Source organism: Scylla paramamosain, chromosome 3 (assembly GCF_035594125.1).
Source record: "Scylla paramamosain isolate STU-SP2022 chromosome 3, ASM3559412v1, whole genome shotgun sequence".
Classification (NCBI taxonomy): Eukaryota; Metazoa; Arthropoda; class Malacostraca; order Decapoda; family Portunidae; genus Scylla; species Scylla paramamosain.
The window spans coordinates 37,523,022-37,539,736 of record NC_087153.1 but is presented as its reverse complement, the minus strand read 5'-3'; the positions used below and the strand labels follow the sequence as shown (position 1 = coordinate 37,539,736).

At 36.5% G+C, this 16,715-nt stretch overlaps 1 protein-coding gene and 1 long non-coding RNA gene across 2 annotated transcripts; one reads left to right on the top strand and one right to left on the bottom strand.

Annotated features, from left to right (window-relative positions):
• Positions 1–2,748: 2,748 nt before the first annotated feature.
• LOC135116160 (isovaleryl-CoA dehydrogenase, mitochondrial-like) lies at positions 2,749–12,388 on the bottom strand. The gene is made up of 9 exons (XM_064033417.1): positions 12,132–12,388; positions 11,442–11,531; positions 10,745–10,966; positions 9,619–9,780; positions 8,913–9,078; positions 8,214–8,307; positions 7,723–7,813; positions 6,958–7,126; positions 2,749–5,441 (listed from the first exon to the last, which is right to left on the bottom strand). Exons 1-9 carry the CDS (start codon positions 12,273–12,275, stop codon positions 5,308–5,310), a joined length of 1,272 nt encoding a protein of 423 aa, XP_063889487.1. The 5' UTR covers positions 12,276–12,388; the 3' UTR covers positions 2,749–5,307.
• Positions 12,389–14,275: 1,887 nt separating this feature from the next.
• LOC135116175 (uncharacterized) lies at positions 14,276–16,136 on the top strand. The gene is made up of 2 exons (XR_010276198.1): positions 14,276–14,425; positions 14,600–16,136. It is a non-coding gene; the product is annotated as an uncharacterized LOC135116175 (long non-coding RNA).
• Positions 16,137–16,715: the final 579 nt, after the last annotated feature.

Genomic DNA, 16,715 nt, shown 5'->3' with positions numbered 1-16,715 from the left:
AGTACGAGCTGTAAATGGTGAAAAGACAGTTGAGGAAATAGTGCAAAATATGTTGTGCCCTTCATGTGCTGGTGACAAAGTTACTGTGAAGTTTACACACCACCAAATAGACATGTACATTTGTGTGAAGTGTGCCTGTGGTCACATAGTAGTGGATACTTTGAAAACTACACAAGTGAAAGAAAAAAAACTATCATCCGATGATCTTGTTGCTGGTGTACTGCATGATGATGCTTGGGGTGGAGTATGTGGGTGCCAACAAACTTGTTTCATTCTTCAGTCTGAAACATTTCACTAAAACTACATATATTCGATATGCCAAGTACATCACAGAGCATGCTATCAATCACACAAAAAATGTTCTGGAAAGAAGTAGATGTGCTGTACATGAGCATTATGCAAAGAAAGAGGATGTTGAGCTAGTTGACAATATGTTGCAAGTCAACGCAACTTTTGACGGCTCATTGCACAAACGTGGCTTCAAGTTTAATTTTGGTGTTGGTACTGCTGTTGATGTAGAAACTGGACTTATTCTGGATTATGAAGTGTGCTCTAAAATATGTTATAAGTGCATAAGTAAGGAAAAGGCTTTTGTGAACAAGGAAATTAGTGAGAGCAAGTATGTTTTGGTTGCAAGATGAACATGATGACTGTGACGTTAATTATGAAGGCTCCTCTGGGGGAATGGAGGCAGCATAAGCTAAGGAAATATGGGGTAGATCTGAAGAACATCAGATGATATACAAAACTTTTGTGTCAGATGGTGATAGCTCTGCTTACCATGCAGTTTGTGACATGAATGGAGGTGCAGGTCCCTATGGCAAAGATTGTAAGGTAGTGAAAGCAGAGTGCATCAATCACGTCACATAAAAACTTGGCACTGGCCTTCATGCTTTGAAAAAGACCCGAGGTGGCGCACACAAAAGGGAAGCAGCAGCAATGGGAGGAAGGCACAAGTTGACTGACACTGTCATTGATCTCCTGCAGCATTACTTCCAGATGACCCTGAATAGAAAGGTACACACAAGTGCAGAACAAATTTGAGAAGAAATCCTGTCAACTTTCTTTCACTGTATGTGTACAGATGAAAACCCACAGCATGACAAATGTCCCAAGGATAAAAACTCATTGTGTTTCTATAATAAGAGTATAGCTCATGGGGAAACACCACCCTCCCACACAAAGATGGGAGTCTATTTCCAGTTGGGACAAGCAGAGCTGCAGCAAGTGAAAGTTGTGTACGAGCAACTAACATCAAACGAATTGATGACTCGGTGTCAGCAGGGAATGACACAAAATTGAAATGAACATTCCCATTCAAGAATATGGAGAATATGCCCAAAACAGAAGAGCCTCAAAGATGATGATAGACTTTGCATCTGTGACTGCAGTGTGCAACTACAATGTAGTTTACTTTGAAAGCAATTTAACTGGTATTCTTGGCATCGAGTCCACTTTGTCATTGGAAAAGTATCTACAGACAAAGGACGTGCCTATCAACTCTCCATACCAAAGGAAGATGAGAAATAAGAAGATCACAAGGGACCTAGAGTATGCTGCTGGGAAATTCTGACCATGTAATCAGTACTGTCAACAAACCCACTCATTTCTCATGTATAAGTTTTTCTTGTTAAATTTGTTACTGTATCATCACTTTTCATATTCACTTCATTTTTTAAATTTTGTTTGTAATTAAATTTTCTATAAGGCTGATGCTTTTTTTTTTAAGTAAGATAGATTTTTCAGACACAAATGGAAATTTTTCTAGTTATAAAAAAATATTGCTGCTTTTATATTTTTCATGAATCATGAAAAACATATTGGGAAAAAAAAACTTCAGTTCTATTTACAAATGATCAATTTCATCACTGATAACTGTAAAGGCTAATTATGTTAAGTAGTTTTAGAGCCTTAGTCAAAGTTCACTAAAAAAAAATTTAAGAATGTCATAGTTTTTAATTTTTCTTTTGATTTTTTTTTTTTTTCACGTTATCTTCAAACTTTCTACACACGTAAATAGGTATCTTAGCTATAAGCCATTAAAGTTTCATGTAAATTGATACAGAATTTCAAGATCACCTTAAAATATCAGTACGCCTCCCCTAATAAGTAGGCATGACTGAATTACATATGTAAGTTTGCAACTGAAATTCATATAATATTGCTATGGTACATTATTACCAATTATTTTCTAATTTCCTTTCTTTCTTAACTATCTCCTACACTGCTGCAAAATAACTAACTGCCTCCAAAAGTAAAGCAAATAGATGCACCAGATGTTTGCACTGTACTATTAATGACTTTAGAAAGTAGATGCACCAGGTGCTTGTATTGTACTATTAATGCCTTTGGATGTTAATAAAGCTAATAAATAACTGCGGTGTAAGCTACAACAACTGTTTAATGCTTTAATAGTAATTTTTTATAGATTAAATTATGTGACTCACTTATATTTGTTTTGATTTTTTTTGGAATGAATATTCATGGACAATGGAAAAACCCATTAACCTGGATGTGGGTAACTGCGGTGTGAGGCGGCAATAAAATGTGAAAACTGCTGGCTTTGGTCTTGGGACAGTGAGATGTCTCGCCCCAACCAGCCACTGAGCATCAGTTGCTGCTAACATAATCACAATAAAACTTGTTCCTATATCCTGGGCTAATTAAGGTCAGCTTCTATTCTAAGGAACTCCACCATGACCATACCATTGAGGAAGTTCTTAGGAATGGCACAAAAATATGCATAGATAGATATATACAGAATTTATGTTTATTTCACCTTTCAAATGGTACAAGAACAACTCACAAAAATTGTTCCAACTATAGTGTTATGTACATTATTTGTACTACTACAAAAATAATATATACTATAAAATAATTGTACACATATCCGTCAGTATTATACATAAAGAATTCTATCCTTTAAATATGTGGTCCAATGTAGAGGCATTCAAGTTAATGTAAAGACTGAGGCTGTCAAGTTTGCCTGGAGCATGTGAAATCAAATTCTGCTCCATTACAAAATTTTCTGTTGTCTTGCTGTGATCATCTCCTTTCCAGAGTGAAGATACTTCAGGCAAGGCTTAAATAATTTTGAAGCTGTAATCCTGAGTAATTCACCTCTATGATAAGGTACACAAACCAACTCTAACCACTTCAGACACCCAACACTGATTTTGCCTGAATAGCAAAGTAATATTGCACATCAACACAAGTAAATAATTATGATTTTTTTTTTTTTGAGCATTAATGGGAAATTCTGTTGTTGCATTTCTTGTTAAAGTAGTGTTGAGACAAGTATATTATAGAGGTTCCACATATGTAAACACAGTCACCATTTCTTAAGATCACAATATAAATATGAATATCTTAAAACTAATAATTCTCACCAATGTAGAATATTAAGTAAGGAACAATACCCAAATTCAGACAATAATGATAAAATCCTGGCTGAATACCTGTTAACTTGCAACTCTCACAACTTAAAACATTTGCAACAACATGTCTGGGAGCCTTACTTCTGTAACAGCCAAGGAGTGTGTGTGTGTGTGTGTGTGTGTAAAGAGGAAATTTCAAAGATCCACATCCCTCTTGATGGTGACTCATCATAATGAAATAAACAAATTATGCTAAAGCAAACCAACAAACCAGATCATCAAACACAGCTCAAACCATGGTTTCTGGAGAAAACTTCTATCTAATGAGTGAAGACCCCAATTCTTGCTTGAAATTATAAAGCTAATACAATTAATAAAAATTATGCCACATCTGTCCCTGTTTAATGTGGATGAATGACACAAAATATTTCTAATATTATTTGTCAATTTGTCTAGCTATTTTGCTGGTAACCTTTCCTATTATTAATACTTTTGAAATAGAGAAATCACAAATCTAAAGTGTTAGTACTAGCAAACTGTTTCATATGTTTTTGATAGAATATGAAACAGTTTGCTAATACTAACACTTTCACATGCATCCAGACATATTTTTTTTTTAATAAAATATGTCTGGATGCATGTGAAATTTTCAAAGTTTAGCTGCCTAAATTAAAGTATTAAGTAGAATTGTTCAAAACTTCGGATCAAAGACAGGTTTTTACACCTAGTGTCTATGAAATATAGCTGCATTTTATGAAATTTTACTGTCATAATCTATCCTAATTCCTCATAATACTGATTCACTTGCATGATCTATAAACCTTACCATTACATCAGTGATTCTGAACACTAGTCCTCAAAATAACATTACATTTACTTGGTTTCACATAACACATCTCTTCTTCAATTAATAGATGGCTGAAATTCTTGATCACTAAAGAGGATAGCCACTTTCATTAATTTTTCAATCCTGACCTGTAATGATGGCCATGCACAACCTTCACCTGAAAGTGTCCTTTCAATTCTGAATGGCTTTCTGTAATGACATTGATAGTGTCAATTACTCTGTCACTTTTTTCAGGCATTACCACTGTTGTAGCATCTGGAACAATAGTGCCCAGTCTTTAGGTGATCAATGTCCACCATCTCAGATTACATTTTTGTTCATCAGCTGAGATACAACATCTAGTAACTGGAAGTTCTGTAGCTGCTGGGTCAAACAGATGCAGCTCAAAGTACATACTATATCCATCTGTTACCTCATCCACTGTATTCTGCTCACTAGGAGAGGAAGATGACCAGAAATATTTTGTGCAACAATATGGGTCTACAATATCCTTAGACTTGAATTCTTGTGTTTACATACCTAATTCTTCAGAACAAGATCAGAATTTAATAAGAAATTTATTTCCCTTCTTTGTTCCACCAAATAAGCCTTAAGCCTACCATTATGACTTGCTTGCTTAATAGAACAGTGAACAGTTTCACAGATGGGCTAACTGTAATATATTACATACTGCATGTCCTGAGGCAAGGAAGCACATGCTGTGCATATCCTGTTGACAATACCTGTCAATATTAAACTAAACAATTATAGTAAGTATAATGCTGATCCTCAACGCAGTTTGTTAAAATGCAGTATAACAATATGATTCAATTTTTATAATTTAAATTTCAACACACAACAGACTAGGAAGTGGCCATCAAAGAGCCTAGTAGCTGTAGTGCTACCCAGTGAGTACAAGCCCAATAACAATTGTGAGATATCAATGCTCTCATGACTAAATGTAAAAGCTACCATAACACCTATTCACAGAATCACTGGAAATAAGGACTAAAAAGAATATCACAAGCTACAGAACAGCAACACCTGTTCAGTGGACAAACAAGTCATCCTCCCATACCTGTCTTAAGTGTGCAGGCTGACCAGTTACCTGTACTCTGCATTCAGGGCTCGGCCAATAACCAGGCGACGGATTTCACTGGTACCGGCCCCAATTTCATAAAGCTTGGCATCTCTGAGGAAGCGACCAGTTGGGTAGTCGTTGATATAGCCATTCCCTCCTGGAAGGGGAGCCCATGAAGGGTTTATGTTTAAATGTTTAATGATTATTCAAACTTGCAGTCATACAAGTTTCAACAATACCACTCATAAAATACAACTTCCTATTGTGCCTGCAGGCACAATTTTTTATTATCTGCCTAAGACGTATTGCCATTCTCTAACTAATATACCCAACATTCTTGACCATTTTGTAACCTCTAACCCTGTAGCTTATTATGTTTAATTCCTCTATCCCCAAATCCATCATATTTCTGCATCCTGTCTATTCTTTTTAGTAAGCCCTCTGCACTGACCAAAGAAGAGCTGCTTCTGGTATTACACTTCTGCAAAGTAGAAAGACCTAAGGAAGAAATATGGTGACCTTCCATGTACAGTAAAATCCCTCTCATCCAGCATTCGAGTATCCGGCAGCTTCAAGTATCCAGCACATTTTTCCCCAAGCCTTAAAATCAATAAAAAATCAATGTGTACTCATAAAATCAATTAAAATTTCCGTGCGAGGCATACTTTGTCCCCTCACCACCAGAGCGCACTGCTTCACGCCACCCGCGGCCCACTGCACTGTGTTTACTCAGTGACTCAGTCCCACGTGTGCACTGTTTATCGCCTGACACCTTCATCATGCCTAAAGTTGTAGAAAAGAGGAAGCGTGTTGTGCTTACACTTAAGCAGAAGGTAGACATTTGTCGACGATTAAGGAGAGGTGAAAGCAGACAGCAACTAATGGCGGAATATGGTGTGGGCTCATCAACTATTTATGACATTAAATCCCAAACGAAAAAGTTGCGGGATTACATGAAAGCCACCGACACCCCAAAGGCAGCGGAAAATTGTCACACACTGCAGTATCATCGTGATGAAATGATGGACAAAGTGTTATACGAGTGGTTCAGCTTGAAAAGATCAGGAGTCACAATTACAGGCCCAATGCTACAACTGTGTGTTGGTGAGTGTGAGGTGGCAGCGCGGATGGCGACGCGTGGCACGGCGATCAGCTGATCTTTGTTATGGTAAGATGCATGAGTGTAGGGTGGTGATTGTGGACATAATTTCACTTCTATTCAAGTATCCAGCAATATTCAAGTATCAGGCATGTTGGCGGTCCCGTTGATGCCGGATAAGAGGGATTTTACTGTACTAACTATTGGCTCCATTTTAGAGATCCATCTCTTTGTGTAGAGAGCATAAGTAATTGTTTCCAGTGCAAATGTATATACTTTACAAACTTTTCTAATCATAAAGCATGTAAACTTTTGTCAAAATTAAGTTGAATTGATGCTGACAAGGATTTCTTAAAAGCAATTAACAAGAAAAAACAAAATTAAATGATACTGATACCTTCTTCAAAGCCAAGCCAAGGTCAAGATCCAGCAGCAGTGACCATCCCAAGACTATCAATAATGAATAATTAACAGACAAGTAATGATGACATTGAAGAAAGTAGTGCTGATGTCATGCCATGCAACAAATGTCAAGGTAACAATAGTAATGGTGGCTGGAAGACATATACTTTACCTAGACACTGGATGGCTTCCAAACAAACTTGAGTTGCTTTCTCAGCACAATACAGAATGACACCAGCACAGTCCTTCCTGTTGACATGTCCCTGATCACAGGCACGTGACACACAGTACAAGTATGATCGGCACGCACTCAGAGTGGTGTACATGTCCGCAATCTTTCCCTGAGGATGTCACAATCTTTGTCAGTAAAGGAAACAAGAATGAGAAGTTTATACATTTACAAGTGAAAATGCTGAAAACATCCTCTCAGCAAGTGAGTAATCAAAAGGACATGGCCAGTGTATTCAATTACTAAATTTTAAAATTGAATAAGAAAAACATGTCAGTGACCATAGCATACAAATTGGCATGCATCATATAGTGCCTAAACAGCAATACAAAGATACCTTATTTATTTAGGGAAGAGTTATGAAAAAAACATACCAAGGCTACAAAACATACAACCCTTGTGGATCAGCACCAACCAATTTTGAAACTCTCCCACTTTTTTATATGTAGTTAACAATCAATATAAATGGGATAAAATTAAATTTAGAAGGATGAAAGTTACAAGACAAATAAAAATCTGAAGAGGCTGCATAATTCAGAGAAAGACAGATGCTGCACAATGAATTAATATACAGCTTGTGAACCAGAAAACTGAAATTGTCATGTGACTGATTGATTGATCAACTTCACTTGACATTATATATAGGTAACATGTTCTTTCCTCAATCCTTATCCAGAAAAGCTAAAATACATAAAATAGTAAACAGACCTGCATCAACTGAAACTCCCCAATTCTTGTATTAAACTGCTTCCTCAAGTGAACATATTCAAATGCAACATCACAAGCAGCTTGCATCAGTCTGAGGAGAGACATATGACAAATTACAAAGGAGAAAACTTTCTGAAGAAAGAAATTTTTACATCTTACAAGAAAACTGGCCTTGTTAATGATGCACTAATTTAATCTTTGATATATTCTGTAGAAAAAAAAGTGCACAAAACATAAATCTGCAAAAATTGAAGAAGTGACCTTATGAGAAAAGGAATAATTGTTCCTTTGCTTGACCAACAACATGCTGGAATACCTATTTACTGATCAGATTAACAATTGATGAGCCCTTCAAGTCAAGCTCATGATAGACAAAGCAGAAAAGTGAAAGTGTGGCAATGATGTGGTAAGTGTTGGAGCAAGGAAGAATAGAAGCAGAAGTAAAACATAAGTTTGAATGAAAAAAAGCACATAGGTGACATCCCACTCACCCAACAGGCTGTGAGGCGAGCACCAGCCTCTCCAGGTCCAGGCCAGAGAAGAGCACGTAGATCCCTCCATTCTCCTTCCCAAGCATATTCTTGGCTGATCAAAGAAATTTATGGGAATTAATTCAGGACACACATCAATGATGGGGTTTGTGTGCATGGGCAACACAACCAATCTCACACAAGCAAGGGTGATGATGGATTTACCATTCTATACCAACATTTCTAATTGGATAATTTTCATGATAATGAATTCCTGAACCTGTCTCTTAATGCAAGCAAATTAATCATGTACAAAGGATGTTGGTAAGCTTGCTTCTGTAAAGTACACACAGTTGACACTGGGCAGCTTTGTTGGATCACAATAGGGCTCCAAAAAATTATCAAGATCTTCCCCCCTTTCATTTACTTCACTATTTAACTTATACTGCTTGTCTATACTGTCTCATCCCTGAAAACTAAGTACTTAAACAGCAGGCCCACTATATAATAATTACAAAAGTAGCTGCTAAGATTCCCTATATATAACAGACATCATAATTTCTTTGTATTCCTATAAGATTTAAAATGATAGACATGACATTCACTTAAGAAGTCTACAGGGTAATACATCTAGATTTAAAGCTAAAAATACTGTATATCTATTAAAATAGCTCACAAAATAACACAACTCTCAAAGAACCAAAGTGACAATGTATATACCTGGGACTTTGCAGTCTTCAAAGATGAGTTCTCCTGTGTTGGAGCCTCTGATGCCCAACTTGTCCAGCTTCTGGCCAGTGCTGAACCCATCGAAGGTCTTCTCTATCAAGAAAGCTGACACTCCATGCTGGGGCTTAGCTGTTGTCATATCTGTTTTGGCATACACCTGCAAGTACCATGCACTGCTAGTTAGCTAAGGAAGCTAAACAGGCCATAGAGTTAAATTAAGAACTGCATGAGAATGAGTAAACATGCAAAGAGAATATAGTACATGAATAAAACTGAATGGCATATGTAAAAGGCACTAAGAAAATGGATAGAGTGGCAAGTACTGGAAGAAAAGAGAGATGACACAAGATATTTTGACCACGCAGTAATGAACTGCCAGAAGGATGATGGAGATAATTCTCCTTTGCTCATACCCCCTAAGAAAGGTCTCTAAAGTGCCAAAGAGGTGCATGTACATCAATACATAGTCTGTGAAAAGATGCCAAAATAGGCAAATCATATATAGTCATCCAACAGATTAATTTCTATTAATATAAAACACATTTAGAGGCTCAAAGAATCTACACCACCAACAAAAATTATTCATATGCATATATAAGTATACATTTCCCATCTAAAAAACTTATATATTTCACTCTAGGTGGGAGTGAAAAAATACCACTAGTCACAACAGCATTAGATTAGCATCCTTGCTTACCACCAGGACATCAGCATCTGGTCCATTGGTGATCCAGAACTTGTTGCCATTCAGGATATAGTAGTCACCTTTCTTTTCAGCCTTGAGCTTCATACTGACCACATCACTACCAGACCCTGGCTCTGACATGGCCAATGCCCCAATGTGTTCACCTGAGCAGAGCTGTGGGAATGAAGTAAGTTCTTAACACTAACCTTCCTAACTATGCAACTACAAACTCTCACACATACAACACAACAGAGCCAATACAGTAAAAACTATACAGTTCTGATAACAGTCTGCATTCCACACCAGTGATGCAAAATAACCCCCTCCTTATTTCCCTAAAAGTACTGCTTTCCTCTTTTTTTTTTTTTTTGTGGGGGGGATTCTGTATAAACTTAATTACTCAAATTGATATCACTCTTCTCATTAAAGTCTGTTGACATAGATAACTTGTTTATATCATGTTAAACTAGTAGCAGAATTCCCAAAATAATACCAAGTTATTCAATCATATATTAAAAACTTTTTTCTTTTTATTTTTTTTTGTAGAAATGTGAAAAACTACCTATATGTAATAATAAATCCATAGGCAAAATTAAAGTAGCATTCAAAGTAAGGAAAATTATCTTACCAAACAGAAACAATGCTTATTGAAAGAGACTAGAGATGAAATTAGTACATGTGAACATAAGTGAATTTAAAAATTATTCTGGTAAAATATATGAAGACAATGCACATGTAAATCTATCTATATACCACCTATATATCTCCCTTAAACAGAGGCTGTGCAGACAACTTGTCACATCTTGTTTCTGTTAATTTCAGTCACCTTTATAATACACAAGAAATATTGTGGAAGTATCCTTCCACTCAACTGTAGAAACATAATTTGATAGAACTACACAAATTCCTTGAAAATCCATATCTCTTGAATCTGGATTTCTATTTATCAAGATACTGTGACAGATACTTCCAGTGGTGTCTCCCATAGAGGCCACTAAATGATCATTCCAAGACCTCACATAGGAAAATCTCTCTCTCTCTCTCTCTCTCTCTCTCTCTCTCTCTCTCTCTCTCTCTCTCTCTCTCTCTCTCTCTCTCTCTCTCTCTCCAAAAGGTGCAGTGAGCAAAATACACATGCCTTTGGTAAATATTTTTCCTTCTGCTCTGCTGTCCCATTTATGTTGATCTGGTTGACGCACAGGTTGGAGTGAGCGCCGTAAGACAGTGCGATGGCAGCTGACACACGGGAGATCTCCTCAGAAACAAGGACATGGTCAAGATAGCTCATGCCTGAGCCACCATATTCTGGGCTGGCAGTGATGCCCAGCAGACCCATGGTGCCCATTTTCAGCCAGAAGTCCTGCAGGGCAACAACAAATTAATCTTCCTGCAATAATAAAAATTCAGTGATATGAGAATGCTGTAGCTGACAATTGTACCATAACCAGGATTGTTTTTAGTAATGTATTAATGTGTATTACTTTTTTTTATGTAGGAAGGACACTGGCTAAGGGCAACAAAAATCCAATAAAAAGAAAAAAAAATGTCCACTGAAATGCCAGTCCCAATTAAGGGTAAATTATTCCATAAATTTATATAAACAAACATAAAAATATAAGAAAGTAAAGGAAACTGCAAGAAGCCATCAGGCCTGCACATGGCAGTCACTGTATCTATCTACTGCCTCCCAGAATTGCTCAAGATGAGTACAAATATATCCCTCATCCTTTCCAACAAAATTTTTACTGTACATTTGTATTCCCTGTTTCATGTATGATATAAAATATCTTTATAGCTATATACAAACAGCAGACACCAAAAAATATTCAGCTTACCCTCATCTCTGGGAAGTAGTTATCCTTGTCTATTTGGGCAGCTTTGGGTGCAAGTTCCTTCTGTGCAAAGTCAAATATTGTCCTCCTCAGCTGTGAAAGAAAAGAACCCACTGTTGTCAATCAAATGCACAGTCACAGCTTGTTTACAATGGATATTAATTTGGGAATATATGAAGACTGAAATGTGGCAGTTAGCTCATCATGCATAACTAAAAGATATGCATGGCAGATAGCACAGTTCTGTGGAGTCCATGGTGGAAAAAAAAAACCCTAGTTAACATCTGAGATTATAGTGTAAGGTCAGAATTAGTTGAGACCCCTCAATGTTACATACAGATACACATAACTGTGTTGGGGCACCAGAAGGCACATATACCATTAATTAGGGTTAGGTAATACTTGCTTCCTCCACCATAAATGTTGCTTTCTGAACAGGTCTTAGAGACTGTAGCCCACTGGGAAGAATATAAAGAAAACTAAGTCTTGTATTAAACTGTAATCTTATTCAGATATTGTCTCTATAATTTGGTACAACGGAATAGCTTTTATTTCAAATTGGACATACGTATACAAATCTTACAAAACTGAACTTATCCTAACATGTCCAGATCTAACCTAAACATATCCAGAACCTATCATGAAGGTTCTGATTTTCTTAGTAATATGCATCGGTGTGTGTGTGTGTGTTACCTGCTGCTGGTCCTCTGTCAGGCCAAACACCGTGTCGTCTATGGGGTAGTGAGAGCCGTGGTGCCTCACCTGGGCGGCCCCCATTACCCTGGGGCTCGCCCTCAACACACCGCCAATGTGTCGCCTTACACTTGCAGCCAACATCTTGAACACTTGCTGAGCTTACACGGGGCCGTCAACGTTAGTCCTCGGCGGTGATCACTGGTGGGCAATAATGTGATGATAGGCAAGGTGCCAGGTAGTTCAATCCCGAAATCTTGAAAAATTCCCTAGTTATTTAATCTGGCTAGGAACTTTCAAAGTTAACGCTACCAGTCTGTTATTATTATGTATTTGATGTGCATCCTTGTGGTCAATAAAATACATATCTATCTGTCTATCTCTCCATCTATCTACATATCAATTTATATATGTACAGTACAACAAAGGTAGGGTTCAGATGGATTTGTGGTCAGAACCTGCCAACTACCCACTATCTATCTGGCAGGATCGAAACAGAATAATGAAGGGATCTGTATAAAAACAAGCAATAGTGTTCTCCCTTTATTTAGGTAATTTATACTAATAAAGCATAAGTATATAACAGTCATGTTTTATTTACTTGTTTATTTATTTATTTATTTTATGGATACTGTAGTATATGCAACGTAACTCTCAATACCTGTAAAAATATTACAAATCAGGTTTTTCCCTAGTAGTATCTGAGACTTTCCAAATATAGGGAAAACTCCCCACGGCAGGGTAGCACCTCTGACGGAAATGCACCGTCGTCTGCTGGGGACTTGAGTATTCCGCCCGAGGATACTACATAATGATGATACGTAATAATGTAATGAGTGAATAGTTACGCAACTTTCAAAGATGTAACATTAATACTGTATATGTCTCTGACATGCATATATATCTGAAGAAATCTGATAAAGATCAGTAAATGTCCATGTAGCACAGCAACCCCAATTGCGGTTATTGACAAGAAAAACCTGTATCAGGCGTCAATTGATAACAGTATCTAAAGAAGCTGCAAAAAAAAAAAAAAAAAAAAAAAAAAACCGTAACGTAGAGATTTTATGTATTTAATGGTACTATCTGAGCACAAGCTCTTCAGACTTCCATGAAACAAAGGACGCTAGACAATGGGAGAATATTTCTGTTTTTCTGATTATAGGATGAAGGGGATGGCTGCTGTCTCCCCGGCCCTTCCTAGCGGGAGAGATGAACTTATTCGAGATGTTAAGATTATTACCTACATTCGAACTTATTCGAGATGTTAAGATTATTACCTACATTCATCTGTGTAATAAGACTGGGACTGTACGGAATGTTCTACTGAGTATTTGTGGTGAGAGGGGTCAGTATGAACAAGACAGGAAAAGGAGACAAAACATAATTGAAATCAGCATTACCTTATATTTGTCTTCAAAGGAGGTTCATTAAGAAGACAAATATAAGGTATTAATTAATTAGTTAATTTATTAATAAATGTATTTATTCATATCTGGTAATTTATTATTATTATTATTATTATTATTATTATTATTATTATTATTATTATTATTATTATTATTATTATCATAATCATTATTTATCTTATTTATTTATTTATTTATTTATTTATTTATCCATTTATTTATTTATCTATTTATTCTATTTATTTATCTACTTATGTGTTAGTTTTTGTTTGTACGTATACTGTATTTATTATTTTTTAAGGAAGAATGTATTACAGAATCCTTCACTTTAACTTCCATTTGTATTTCATTACTTCGTGTTATTTAATTTTACTTTAGTATTTTATTCACTTATTTATGTGGTGCCAAAAAACGTACAGAATCTCAGACTAACATCAAGATGTGAAATGCAGAAATTGCTCACTACGACCATTAGATTCCCCATTCAACTGTTACCTCGAGATGACGTCTGCATACTGGACAAAGACCAGCTGGCATGTGAGGATTACATTGGCGTAGGCAAGAGTGAAAGCTGTGTTAATAAAGAGAACACCTAATACATGTACACTAGTTTATAATACAAATTACTTAATATTTCCACATATGCAATAAATAGAGCTAAGTCAAGGTTGCAGTGGTAAATGAACGTAACAATTGGAGAAGTTATGTGCAGCTGGGATATGTGGCCTTGTTTAAGCTGGACGCAGTGTGTGTGTATGTGTGTGTGTGTGTGTGTAGCAGCTTCGCATCTAGCCTATGTATGGACTACGGTTACAGGGTCGCTCTCTGCTGCTAACCTTGCTCTTCTTAAAAGTGAAGGCAGACACCCTGATGAACTTAAACCAGGTTAAGTAAACACAATAGAAGGCGAGTGTGGATTGTGAATAGTAGTGGATGGCATGCGCTGGGCAGTGACTCATTTTTAACACACACACACACACACACACACACACACACACACAGGAAAAGATTATGTGAAAAAGGAGTAATCTGTTACTTTTTTTTTTTTTTTGGCAGCAGAGAGGCCAGTGAAGGGAAGAGGAACGACCCCTCATCTATTATTGAAGATTAATGTGTCATAACGAGAATTCCAACGAAGTGTAGTAAGAAAAACAGATAATAAGAGAAGATGCTAACTTTGAAACATCTGTTCGTTAACGTGTAACACTTCTGGCCACTTAAACACTGACTATAAATTCAAGAACAGCAGCGAGTGTTACGCGAAGCAATGCGACTAAAGAGACCACATCCTCAAGCCCTCCACAGTGTATCTTGCTATGTTATCCTCTTTTAACTTTCCCTGGTGCAGCGATGTCCTTGAATACAGACTTGATATGGAAATTACATGAACATATGATGAAGACAAATAACTGCAACAGAACAAGGCCAGTTACATATTTTATAACAGTTACTCATACTCGTTTTCTGTTGCTCTCGTACTGTTGAATAAAGAAAACCATCAACACAATCAAATCAACATTTACGATTATACGAGTACGAGACCTTGTTTTGTTGGTATCAACCATTCATTCAGGAGAACATAGTCAACGTGTTAGTGATATATAACTTTTTATGGTCAGAAAATGAATGAACAAAATAAATACACGTATGGGGGTTCATCACATGGTTGGTATTAGCTTATCCTTCACTAAAATAGCATATGTTGGTAATGGCATTCACTATGCTTATCAGTGAGTCATGATAATTATCATCATCCCACTTCTTTCCTATTGTGTGTAGAGGTTTTAACTTGTGTTGAGTACATTATGTACGGTTCGCATTCTCTTGATTACTTTTAAACTACTGGGATGTGGAAGGTACTGACTAAGATTTACAACTGTTTTCATGATCCTAGTAATAGTTAAACGAGGACTATACCACATATACACATAACTAATGATATATACATAACTGAGAACCACACTAATTATCTCTGTGGCCTTTGAAAATAGTCCAGATGAGAGAACAAAGCGTCTCAGAATATGGGCGCGGTTTATTGCACTGTTTTCAAGTTCATGATTATAATACTAGCTTCTTCACTTGCTTCTTGCCATGACTCACCAACCACTTTCTCTGGGTGCCCCTCATTGTTGTTGTTGCTGCTGTTTAAAAGCTGGTGTCAATTTTTTTTTTTCTTCGCCTAGAAGGATTTGACTTCATAAATTCACACTGACTCACATCCTTATTGAAGTTACAACGTTCTGTGCATGATTCTTTGAGTTGCTGCCCTCGCCCCCTGCCCCTCTTGTCAACCTCATTAACACCCTCAAGAATGGACAGCCTTTCACACCTTATATGCGGCTCAATTTATCTATTTGTTTATTTACTTACTTTACGCACAATTTATCCTGATAGGTAGCAACACAAATGAATGAATTAATAAATAAACAGAACCAGTTGATTAATTAAGATGCTCAACTGCTGTTCCCCCAAAAAATGATAACGACCAATTTATTTGTTCTTCGAGAGTTTTGATGTTCTTAGAATATTTAAATAATGATGATGATGATGATGATGATAATAATAATAATAATAATAATAATAATAATAATAATAAGACCTCTCCTTTCCCATCCATTACCATCGTTAGCTTAAGTGTTTTCTCTTTCCCTATTCATTTTCCCTACTCTTTCCTCTCTCCATATCTTCTCCCTCGATCCTTCACAACAACAACAACAACAACAACAACAACAACAATAATAATAATAATAATAATAATAATAATAATAATAACAATAACTTAATTTTCACTGAGGTATTGGAGAGAGACGCACAAACAGGAGCGTACGAGGAGGAAGGCTGAAGAAAATGGATTTAATTAAAGTAGATCACTAATTAAAGAAGTTCCTTGATCCACACCATACTCCTGTACTCAATCCTCCGTTAATTTTATTCCTGCCTTTGCATGTTCTAATACCACTACTCTACTGAAACCTTAGCTTAGCACCACCGAGCACCATACCCTCGACACACAGACCCAGTCATTATTACATCCTGAGCATTTTATAGATATGCCAAGACCAAGGTATAGTTTACTGCAGCTGTGACTATGTAAACACTTCACTATAGAATGACTGCTTCTTAGTATCACTATATTTTCTTATATAGATATGCTTGCATCTTGGTCCGTCCATCA